This window comes from Ylistrum balloti, unplaced genomic scaffold (genome assembly GCF_031769215.1).
Source record: "Ylistrum balloti isolate Yb309-2 unplaced genomic scaffold, AGI_CSIRO_Ybal_v1 Utg369808, whole genome shotgun sequence".
Lineage (NCBI taxonomy): Eukaryota > Metazoa > Mollusca > Bivalvia > Pectinida > Pectinidae > Ylistrum > Ylistrum balloti.
The window spans coordinates 358,539-371,823 of NW_026781982.1; the positions used below are offsets into that span (position 1 = coordinate 358,539).

At 35.7% G+C, this 13,285-nt stretch overlaps 1 protein-coding gene across 1 annotated transcript; it reads left to right on the forward strand.

Annotated features, from left to right (window-relative positions):
* The first annotated feature begins 1,590 nt into the window (after nt 1–1,590).
* On the forward strand, nt 1,591–12,914 carry LOC132544760 (zinc finger protein SNAI2-like). Its single transcript, XM_060208410.1, has 5 exons — nt 1,591–1,852; nt 10,425–10,909; nt 11,642–11,744; nt 12,002–12,181; nt 12,622–12,914. The coding sequence occupies exons 1-5, from the start codon at nt 1,591–1,593 to the stop codon at nt 12,912–12,914; spliced, it is 1,323 nt and encodes a 440-aa protein (XP_060064393.1).
* The last annotated feature ends 371 nt before the right edge of the window (nt 12,915–13,285 follow it).

Below are 13,285 nucleotides of genomic sequence, written 5' to 3' on the forward strand. Positions count from 1 at the left end.
CGCCACATAAAATGATGACGTTATCAATATGCGACATGGTAACGCTATAGAAAATGATGACGTTATCTATATGCGACATGGAAGCGCTACATAAATTCATGACGTTATCAATAAGCGATATGGGAAAGTTACATGAATCGATGACGTTATCAATATGCGACATGGTAACGCTATAGAAAATGATGACGTTATCAATATGCGACATGGTAACGCTACATAAAATGATAACGCTACCCTATAGTGGGTAACGTCGTAGCTGTCTGTTCCAAAAGAAAGATTGATCTTTTCCTTGCCAAAATCCGAAAAGGCCCTGTAAAGTATGGGAGAAATAAATTTCAGTCATTGGTCTTCTGTCGTCTCCTACGTATCAAACTTAATACTCTTGGCATCATTGACCTCGAGTCCTAAAACAACGAAACAGCTGTAAGATGCAGTTCAATTAATTATTTCGCTTTACTCTATTTGATGCTAAATTTTGTTTTGAATAGTGTTAACATAACAAACCTTTTTACAAGAATCTTGCGATGTGTCGGAATGTCAAATCTTCATAAAGGTTTATGGATTTAAATTTGCCTGATAAAAATGACAATTTAACATTTGAGATTTATTTTTCATGCTTACATTCTAATATAAACGTACACCACTTAAATACGTTTAAAGCTATAGCAGATGTAATTCAACCTGTATTTGAATATGTAACAACTCAATCTCTGCAACAAACTTTACATCCATCCGTTTTGTTTTGTTTTGTTTTTATTCAAGAATGCCAGACGCCCATGTTTCTGTTAAGAAGTCCTCTTGCATTCTCATCCACCGCTTTAAACCTATCCAGAGATGTGGTTGGTGTCTTACATTAAAGTTCACCCCTTTAACAGAACATCTTGATGGGTAACGCTATCCGTGTACATTTCTTACGGTAAAGGGTAGCTTCTTTACAAACCCTTTGGACTGCAGATGTTCTAAACACCGACGGAAGGCCCATTGGCATACATACACCACTGAGATTTCACGTTCAACAACATGGACGGAATTATAAAGTTGTATGATCTAAATGACCGGTTGTAAGGTTACGATACAAAGTATTAAGTTGACTGTTCTTAAACTTGTCGTCCGCATCAATCGTCAGTAAATAATTTTGTCAGGTAGATGCGCACGCATTGATAACAAGTTTTTCTCAATGAAACCGCGATCCAACGTCACGCGCCAGTGATCACCAAACACCCCACTCCATACAAGGTGACAACCGTACCGTTACCAAGCTCTTCCCACAACTAGAAACAGTTTTAAAGCAGCCCTCACCCATTCTATTGGTACAGTGTTGTAAATCAGTCATAAGGACGAGTACTTGCCTCATCGCTGTCCTGTGTAGAAGCTGGTATACCGGGTGACTGGCCATATCTGTCATCACACAACTTCGAGGAGGTTCATACGCCTTCCACAAGGCGATACACTATATGCTTGTAACATTAATAATATCACAATAACATTTATTCTACCAATCAAAAAAAAATTATATTTCCGATAATTAGTGATGTGATTCCTCTGAGAAAGTGACACTTGAGTGAAAAGTTTGCCATTCTAGGAAACAACATGCCGAAGTCCTTTCTTGTTCGAAAGTATCTTAAAAAGCAGCAACAGCAACAACTGGAACAAAAGGAAAGGCAAGACCAGGGTCAACAGGAGGAACATGTAGAGAATTTAGGTCTGAAAGTCAATGAGGAAGAACACCAGTTGTGTGATATCGGTGAACCTGCAGCCGCTGCAGCTGAAACTAGACACGATGAGATGGACTTCATCGCATCCACGCCTCCAGTCGTCGAGGGGGCGGAACTTAAACGAGAACCAATACAGAGTAAGTAATGCTCTTAATTATTTCAACTTTCATAGAACTTTATCTAAATCATTAGAATAAAAACAAACTAACAAACAAAATAAAAATTATATTATTATCTAATCTATTTTTTGTTAGTGTAGTATTTAGTAATTAGTAGATAAATTACATATAGATTGATGCATACTGTTTCAGGACGTTATAGTATTACTTGGTGCTATTTATATCACTGGATAAATCATCATATAATTAACGAGTAACATAGAACTAGGCTTTGCTTTAAATAAAATAACATTTTAGGATTTTAATCGAACATGAAAAATAATCATTTTTGTCAATATGCCAAAACAGAGCATTGTGTAGCAGTAAAAAATAATATCCGAAATGAGTAATTGATTTTAATATTCTATCGTATAGAGAATACAGACATACGTGAACAACCTGGTACTTCTCTGATTATATATATTAACACTTATACAATATTCTTAGCCATTTATTTTTTTTTTCAAAACGACAACTTCAAATATCTTGAGGCTGAAGGTTAACTCAAAATATCTCACGTAAAAGAGTACATTTTTTCCAAACAGTGTAGATTTCTATCTCGTTATGTTTTATCATAAAATACATCCAACTTAAAAACAATGATCACGCCGCCATGGGTCATTACCTTGAAACATTTTTCGTTATCACTTAATCAAGAAATCATTCCATAACATGGTTTCTATCTGCACAGATGATTGTTGACATTGTTTTGTTTATTTTATTGGTGCTATAAGTCAACAATCAGATAATGTATTTTCGATTGTGTAAAAGTATGGTAGTGGGGCAGGCGGAAGAATGCGATGAGAGAACAGCTGATGATAATCACACCCGCCCTTCCCTGGTTTTGTTTCGTTTTTATGAATTGTGAAAAAACGGTTTCAAAGGAAAGAAACTAGTTATAAACAGGGTATACTGATTTTACATTAGTTACAAAGACCTTTAAATTTAACAATATGTTTTAGGGTTAAGTGATACCAGATGACAACAACAGAATATATCTAATGTCTTTTTTAACACTTGACCATAGTTACACCTGATCAGTTAGGGACAAAAAAACAACAATTTGTAACGATACAGAATGGAATTCGAGAAAGGTAGTGTGACGTTGAGAGTGAGGAAAAAAGCGCGTTGTCACTCCTCTTGGGTCCCATATGAGAGATCTCCTAATTGACCACATGGACAATAGCTCTACCACCGCCTTAAGAAAGTGCTAATTTGATACTAGACATTAGGTATATATAAACGCTCCGTGGAGCATTGTCAACCGAAAATAACTTGAAGAATATGTAAATATATTTTAAATACTTCATTTCACATTTAAGAAAATATTATGCAAAAGGAATCTGAATACAAATTGATTACCGTGTATGTAAATAATTGGCAGGGAAGTATTTGAGTCCGTAAAACAAATGGGTTTTTTTCAAGCTTATGAATATGTGTTCAACGGACCGTGTGATTGAAGTGTAATAGACATCTCCTTCCGGAGTTTTAAGACAGGGAACAATACTGTCCAACAGGGTATCAATACTGTTCTAGAGTAAAGAAATATTGTCCAGCTGTGTAGCTCAACTGAACAATCGCGAGAGCATGCTCCAGAATATGTCTAGTTTTACAGACAAGATCCGTTACACCTGTATACCTGTGGAAATTATAGCGCCATGAATTGTGGTTTTTATATCGTGAGAATAGTTCATGATGATACTTATAGAAATAAAGAAGTTCATAAATCGTCATAAAATGAGATAAAGATCATAATACGCTGTTGACGTATTGTAAACGGATCTTCATTATTATTGAAAACTATATCCGGTTTTCCATCCTATTGTTTTGAATGTGGCTCAAAACGTTTTAACGCTTTTACGGGGAAATAGCTTTGTTCTTAATTTCAGTTGATCTTACCTTGAACTTGGTCATATTTCTTTTCACTCACGGTCGTTTAAAGTAGTCTATTACCATATAAAACACGTCATCGTTATCATATCTATTTTTAAAACCTAGAGTCACTATCTGGATATATGTAAATTTTGCATATGTTGCAATTTTCTTCTGGCAGTAACTTTTAATTGATATCCTCATTCACCTGATATTTTGATTTGAAAGTTGATAATTGTATCCCTACGTCACGGTGTACCATGTACCCCCTACGTCACGGTATACCATGTACCCCCTACGTCACGGTATACCGTGTATCTCCTACGTCACGGTATACCATGTACCCCCTACGTAACAGTATACCGTGTATCTCCTACGTCACGGTATACCGTGTATCTCCTACGTCACGGTGTACCATGTATCTCCTACGTCACGGTATACCATGTATCGCCTACGTCACGGTGTACCATGTATCTCCTACGTCACGGTGTACCATGCATCTCCTACGTCACGGTATACCATGCATCTCCTACGTCACGGTGTACCATGTATCTCCTTCGTCACGGTATACCATGTACCCTCTACGTCAGGGTGTACCATGAATATTCTACGTCACGGTATACCGTATACCCCTACGTCACGGCGTACCATGTATCTCCTACGTCACGGTGTATCATGTATCTCCTACGTCACAGTATACCATGTATCTCCTACGTCACGGTATACCATGTATCTCCTACGTCACGGTGTACCATGTATCTCCTACGTCACGGTATACCATGTATCTCCTACGTCACGGTATACCATGTATCTCCTACGTCACGGTGTACCATGTATCTCCTACGTCACGGTATACCATGTATCTCCTACGTCACGGTATACCATGTATCTCCTACGTCACGGTGTACCATGTATCTCCTACGTCACGGTGTACCATGTATCTCCTACGTCACGGTATACCATGTATCTCCTACGTCACGGTGTACCATGTATCTCCTACGTCACGGTATACCATGTATCTCCTACGTCACGGTGTACCATGTATCTCCTACGTCACGGTGTACCATGTATCTCCTACGTCACGGTATACCATGTATCTCCTACGTCACGGTATACCATGTATCTCCTACGTCACGGTGTACCATGTATCCGAACCTGTGAAAACACCCTTTTTATTTAGACAGTTCAGTAAAGTACATGGATTTGAAGATATGTTAATGATATCCGTTTTCACGGATCAAAGTTTAGCCAACAAGTACTGACCACTACATCAACACTAGTAATAATGATAACGAATTCATGTCGTATTTTAGTGACATTAATTTTTTTAACGCGTTCCTGTAAGGTATCAATATTTCATAATGATTTCACCGTTTAAATTAGTCTTTGCTGCTTCAAATATTCGCGCTTAAACCAAAAGCTTCAATTAAAGATGGTCGTTCTTGTGAGGAATGGCATCAACTGAGCTATCGTTTTCTTTATAGGTCTTGTTTTCTAGGTTTCCATTGTATATGTTTTTATTTAATTCCTCGAAAATAGCAAAATAAGTACCCTCTCAAAAATAACAGCCTTAACGGTATGTGTATCTAACGTTCTTCAGGCAATTACTTTTCTGCTTTAACAGAGAGTTCCTAATAAGGTAAAAACCTGTTAGCGGTATCAAATGGTGTGTATATCCTTTAAGTTACTGTCCGGTCTTTACGTATCTAATGAGGTCAAAATATGAAAAGAAAGTTTCAATAAATATCAACAATCTTCCAAATGGTGATTAGTATGGGGACATCGGCGATTGGTCGTCAACCTACCGGCTCGACCTTATAATAACTAGCCACAAGGCGAAAAACAGCAATGATTGAAACTGGTTGCGGTAAATACGATAAAGTGTTTTCAATAGTATCGTACACAAATCTTTCTCGGCTCTAGGCTGTTTTGTAGTGAATAGCGTCTGGTAAAGAATTTCAACGTTTCCGTTATTTCAAAGTTCAGTGTTATTGATATATAACTCGTCATGTGTAACAGTAACAATACCATAGGGGAAAATAAACAGGACATCCATGTAAGGAAATATTCGACAGGACGAAAGATAACAACCGGCATGGATCTGTTTGTTCGCGATGCTCGGGTACAACAAAAGCAAAGGAAGTGATAAATTACGCGGTTCGAATAAAAGGTTCAACAATATAAAAAAAGAACTTTTGTTTAAATTATATACATCTTGTGTGTGTTTTATGCTAATACCAGCATTTTTGTCTTTGTGAGTAGAATATTATACTTTAAATAGTGTCTAAGACATGCTCTTCTCACAAAAAATGTAAGAGTACACAAAAGGCGACTTACATAGCAACTGGAAACAAAGTTTTCGTTTTTTTCTTCTTTATGAAAATGAAGATGAAATATATGTAGGGCTGTCTCGTCGGCAAACAGAGTAATCGGTTGCGTATTTCTGGGGTCATCGCGCGGTGACCCACAAAATCACCTCTGTCTTTTTACGGTACATCTAACTCTGCAATAGAAGCCTGTAATTTTGAGTGTACTCTTACGGAATAAAGCATTAGAGACACACCTGCAGTCCTTAATGAATACCTATCTTTCTGAAAAAGAAAGCAACTTCATGAGCTACTGAAGCGAAGCACGTTCCTATCGTAAGACAGAGGGGGTGATGCCATTCATACAAATGTCCTTTTGGGGATTATATCGGTTTATTCCTCAGTATAATTATAGTGATAGCGAACGATTAGCATTTTAAAGTCAACTGCATTTGGGCAGAAAAGTCCCGGTTTCTGGAATCTTGAATTCATTGAAAAATCTTACTTGAAATTTAATGTCTTGAGTACGTTGGATCTTAGGTTTCAAATTAAGGAAAAATAAGCTGGTAGAATGTTTTATTTAAACAAATAAAAGTTAAGCTACATCCGCTGGTATCCATTCTATATTGTAGTATGCTGCGGTGCTTACAGTACTAATTATTGTGAATGAAATGGTTTTCTGGGCCCTTTAAGATTGTACAAAAGATACACAAGCGAATAACACCATTTAATACAAATTTATACAAGAATTAGATTTAAGATAGTGCAAAGAATGAAAAGGGGACGAAAGGAAATATCGATATGACAACAGTCTGGACTAAAAATCAAAGTTGATAAACCGCAGAATGTATGAACGAATTTTTCAATGTTTTCTGTGGTCTTTTTCTATATATGATATGAAAGTTACCTAGCATGCACGTTACAAAGTGATATATGATTTGTATGCGATGTGAATGCTTTAGTGTTATAGGGAGTTTCTAGTGTCAAACTTTTGAACTAAATTAGGTAACCTGAAGTGTAGGTAGTCTATATGGACATAAATGGTTGATAATAGACACTACTTTTAATTTCGTTTGAATTATCTAAGCGGGCACTCTGCCAGCGATAACCGGTTCCCATGCTAACGGCGTGTTTCAATGCATGTGATGTGAACTTGACCACAGGAATGCGGTAGGGTTAAGGGAAACTACAATGGGTAACTGTCGCATACAGAACGCGATTGTCGTGAGAAAATGAAGGTACCAGGTGTATATAGATACATTGTTGGGATCATTTCCGTTAACAAATTAAACAAGATTGAAGTTCACAATATCATTTTCCTAAAATCATATGCCAATATACACATATAAAATATCAAATGATAACTTTTTCATAGTAAATGTAGATCTGTACCTGTACAACAGCTTCCAGTATTGTTCAGGTATTTGGAAGGAAATCATATTTACCGTGAAACAACAACAACAACAACAACAACAACAACAACAACAACAACAACAACAACAACAAATGCAACAACAACAGCAAAAACAACAACCACAACAACAACATAAACAACAGCAGCAGCAACAACAACAACAGCAGCAGCAACAACAACAGCAACAACATCAACAACAGCAACAACAACAACAACAACAACAACAGCAACAACAACAGCAGAATCAACAAACATCAAAAATGTAAACATTAGTAAATGAATGAAAGACAACTGTTTGTATAATTATCACATCAATTTCTACATCTATACTATATATCATTCAGATTCGCGTACTCTTAAAAAAAATCCTATGTGTTGTTTTGTTTAAATCGTTGAACTTTAACCTTTATTCTAAACGTTCACGAGAAAAATAAGAGATTTTAACGCGGATTAAATTTTGATACACCTGTGAGTGTGGTTTAAGATGTCTCTATTGGAAATAATTACATTTGCGTGCTTTTCAAAACATCGTCTTCACTGCCCAACAATCCGTTTCCGATTTTACTGTAAAGATAATTGGATGGTCGTGTTGAGGGCAGGGATTGATCGCAATAACACGTGGAGAATCACGGAACCCTGTCTAATCTCTGTCGTACGTAACAAAGAGGAGAGGGCAGGACACGACGAAACCCATTTTAGTAGCAGTGTACCATGAATAGACAAGAGTAAAGAATGTTCATTGCGTCGCACTGTTTAATAAGTAACAGTTTCATGAATATTGATGGTATTTTTCCACATGTTGACCAATTGATAAACTTGTTCATGTAAGCAATTTCAAGCTCCCCTGTTGTCAATACGTTATTCTGTGGGTGACAAAAACTTCAGATTAACACGTGTAAATTAGCGTATTGACCTTTACAATATCACAATCTCGTCAATTGAATGTTGGTCAAACCCTCATCCACCCGGAACACAGGATTGGATTATTTTTTCTCAAAGTTCAATTCTAATCATGCGTAAAACTAGTTGGAAGTTTAATTTTCTTTTAAACGTTATTCTTGCTTGTTGAGTGATTAAAACGAGATCACTGTCTTTGACGTAGTTGCACTCAACAAGGCAATTAAGATAGCCTAAAAGCATTATAATGATATGGAATACATTAGTATATGGTGCGGACATGATGGGGAATCATGGAGATGTAGCTTTACCAAATTGTTTTATTTTTCATCGCGAACGTATCGTTTAGTTGTGTTGATTTTTTTTTAATTGAATTTTTTTTTTATAAATCAACTTAAAAACGACTTCAATGCTATCGATATTTTAGACAATTTTGAACCCTTAGCTTCTTTCAACCGATTGACAACAGTTAGCATTGTACATTACGGGTGTCAGTATACATAATAAAATCTTGTGATAATATCTTGTATGTTTGATATTTATGGTGATGGTATCGTTCGGGTGTGGGGCTCAGTAGAACCTGTTTTTAGTAGTGTGTTCATTAGTCAGATAACTTTGGATATAAACCCACGAAAAGCGCCTGTATGCTGGTTTTGTATATCAATATAGCTAAGCGATAGCTTTTACAATAGATATAAAAATGCGCGTGATCAATTAACTTTATGACAATAATATTTCAATATAATGTTTAATATAAATATTGCTGTATAGGGATTTTTTCTCGGTCACCTTCATTCCATTGACCTCATACAGTTAAACAAAGGGTGGATTTCGAAATGGATTAGCATTCGATATATCAGCGAAAATCGACATCAGCAAAGTGTATTCGTAATTTGTATGTTAAAGATTTAGCCTAAAACTGCAATAGAATGATGCCCCAGGGCTACATTCGTTATTTTATTTATACATTTCGACGTATTATATGACAGTTGATGACTGGTGTTTAAGAATGGGTTAAGTAAGCATAGTATAGCCACAGACTTGTACACTAGTTATTTGACTTTTTTAGACAAATTCTGTGGCCAGTAAGGTATCTGCAGAGGGTGCCCTTTGTATAATGCACCATTACCTATCGTTGTATGTTATTGTTAAACGGGTTAATTGATAACCAGTCTATAAATTATTAGAAGCCTTATGCCAAACAGTTGCTTCAATGCCCTTCTTACTTGATTCCCGTTGTGAGCTTTATAGAAACCAAGCATCCTTTTCAGATACTTATCATCTGTTGAGAATACTCTGAATTGAGAAGTGATATGATCAATTTAATCGAATCTTATCATATTGAGATAAACTAATAAATGTTTTTGTCATATATCATTGCGGAAGATATTCCGCGTTCCGTGTCAACTACTGAATGAAGCGATGAGAATCCCCGCCTCATATCAATATAACGGACCGCTGTGATAGCTTTAATACTCTCTCATAATTTATGCATTGTTATTACCAGAAATCCCGGGATATCACTAGCCATCTTTTTAATCGTTTTACAACTTCTTTAATGATGCGACATCTAGGTTTATAAGTCTTGAGGTAAAAACCACAGGGTGTACATTACTGTGTGCTACTGTATTATAAGTAATGTGAGGCATCATTCATACACTTAAATGAATTTCAAATGCTATTTTTTTCTGGTATGTTAGAGGTACTTATAAATATTATCAGTCACACACCTGTATGATACCTTACAAGAATCATTAATCTTAAATGAATGATTCTCCTGTGACTAATCTAAGTATATATTAAAAAGCGGATGTATAAAAAATGAAGCATGCCATTCTATCAATACCCATGTACGAATACTTTTCTGTCCTTGTGTACGAGATCACAACACTGTTGCTGGAAATGACTGACTCTCTTTCTCTACAACAAGTCTATGTTTTTCGTCAGCACAAATAGAAAAAAGTGAATCAGCTTCGAAACATCTTTTTTTATTTACTTTTTGATTTTTTGAAACGTTATTGGAAACAATTTTGAATTTGACATTTGTTTTATTTCTAAACAGATTTGGAGAGTCGACAAGAAATGCCCAGAAGTTCACATGTAGTTCGCAAACCTAAGACATTAAAATTGCAGCCGTTTAGTCATGGGTATATGCATAAAGAGCGAATAGATCCCAGAATGACCTACCCATTTTCTCCCATGTGTCATGAACAGAAGGTATATAACTACATGCTTCAATCTCCGAGTTCTTTACATTGTGGTATGGGAATGACCGACGCTCTTTCTCCACTTCCGGGCTACTCCTTCCGGCAGCACGAGCTAGCATCTCCCGGATCTCCAGTAACACCAGTCATTAGTCCTGCACGTGAGCGGGAACTTGATCTACCAATGAAGGAGGTTAGACGACAACAGCAAGAGTTAATGGACAAAGAGCGTCTCAAAACTGCAGTTTTCTCCAACAATACAGACAACTATCAGGCAAAAATGAAAGTGGAATCAAAATCCAACGTTAACCACGAACAATACCCGCCTACATCATTGATGAGGGTAAGTTTCTGTGGAATAGATTTTAGAATATATTATATAATGAGTCTCCATTCTCATGAGGGTAAGTTTCTGTGGAATAGATTTTAGAATATATTATATAATGAGTCTCCATTCTCATGAGGGTAAGTTTCTCTGGAATAGATTTTAGAATATATTATATAATGAGTCTCCATTCTCATGAGGGTAAGTTTCTCTGGAATAGATTTTAGAATATATTACATAATGAGTCTCCATTCTCATGAGGGTAAGTTTCTGTGGAATAGATTTTAGAATATATTACATAATGAGTCTCCATTCTCATGAGGGTAAGTTTCTCTGGAATAGATTTTAGAATATATTACATAATGAGTCTCCATTCTCATGAGGGTAAGTTTCTCTGGAATAGATTTTAGAATATATTACATAATGAGTCTCCATTCTCATGAGGGTAAGTTTCTGTGGAATAGATTTTAGAATATATTACATAATGAGTCTCCATTCTCATGAGGGTAAGTTTCTCTGGAATAGATTTTAGAATATATTATATAATGAGTCTCCATTCTCATGAGGGTAAGTTTCTCTGGAATAGATTTTAGAATATATTACATAATCAGTCTCCATTCTGGGAATAATTTGTGCATCAAAGGGGGTACTTAACAAAAGTTCTGATATTTTTAGTATTCCTCGATTGCACTTTCAGCCAGACATTTGAAATCATTATACAAACTTTACCGTAGTATTATCTATTTTCAGCGTTCTCTATTACAAGGAGTCGAGCTTGTCAACGGCGGATATGGCATTAAGAATCCCTTACTAGCACATATACGCATGGACGACGGTGTGGCGGAGGAATTAGGTAATTATGGTCTTCTTCAAGCACCACATCAACATACAACTATTGTAGTCTTAGAAATATATAAAGCACGCAACTACAAAATAAAATCTCTGATGATTTATAAACAAATCGAAAGTAAACACATTTACATAATTTTGAAATTCTGTCTTGCGTTTCAACGATTAAAAAGGTTCTTGGCAAAATATTTTAATCGCATGAGTTTGGATATGGAAACAATTTATAGATGAATAAAGTTTTAATTTCCATTTTGTTTACAGCAGAACAGACTAATGATAATAAATATGTCTGTAAAGTCTGCAACAAGTCCTTCCAGCTTCAGAGACTGCTAAACAGACATCTAAAATGTCACAGCGAGATAAAACGCTACCTGTGTACCTTCTGTGGCAAGGGTTTCAACGACACTTTCGACCTCAAGCGACACACGAGAACGCATACAGGTTAGTTTAATTTCGTATCTTATGCCTATATTTTATACATTATTTTTATATACAATGTAATATGTCAAACATAGGTATATTCTTTGCAATTGATCTGAGATATTATGTGATTTTAAGTTCTTTTGATATTAACATATCCTTAGTTATAATCTCGTCAAAATCGATGCACCACTTTCACAACTACGTTTTTTAATACAATGACCATCGTATTTATAAATGGGCCCACTATCACAGTGGATAGATCTTATCACGAGGAACAGGCCTGCAATTGTATATTACTTTCCATCACAACCACATCAATTACACAATTATCGTATATTTCTTATCTAGATTGATCATACCAAATCATTATTTAATGTTAAAGTATCCAACTTCGTTTTGAAGCTATATAGCATGAAATTAGTTATGACGTAATATAGTTATGACGTCATTTATTCCAGGTGTCCGCCCGTACAAATGTGACCAATGTGGGAAGGCTTTCACTCAGCGATGTTCTCTGGAATCTCACTGCAGGAAAGTCCACAATTCTAAATTTGCTTTTGCTTATAAGGAACGTCGGAGGAAGCTGTATGTTTGTGAGGATTGTGGACATACGACCAGTGATCCAGGCGTCCATTATGTACACTTAAAAAATTTCCACCCACAAAGTCCAGTACTGATGAAGTTTTATGATAAACGACAATTTAAATTCGCCGAGGAGAATTCTTTGAGCAATTGCGCAATACAGTATTGATTGAAGGATTTTTTTTAGAATATAAAACTCTATTTACAAAGTCCTGTTAAGAAATACCATCATATACAAACGTTAAATCTGGTCTCATTAGCAACCAATGTTAAATGTAACGACAGTGGACATCAACATCTTGTAGAAATAGACATTTCAGTATGTTGGTGATTAATTCCTTTAACACTAGTTTCAGAATGATGACTCGTTTTTACAAATACTTGCAATAAACATTATGTTGTGTTCAAATAATACTTTTTTTTATTTAACTGAATGTTTTTGATCTCAATAGTTTCTTGATTGCTTTAAATCCTGTATGTATAACATTATGTATTAGCATATATCGCTACGCTTGCTATTATTACAAAATCTAATATTTC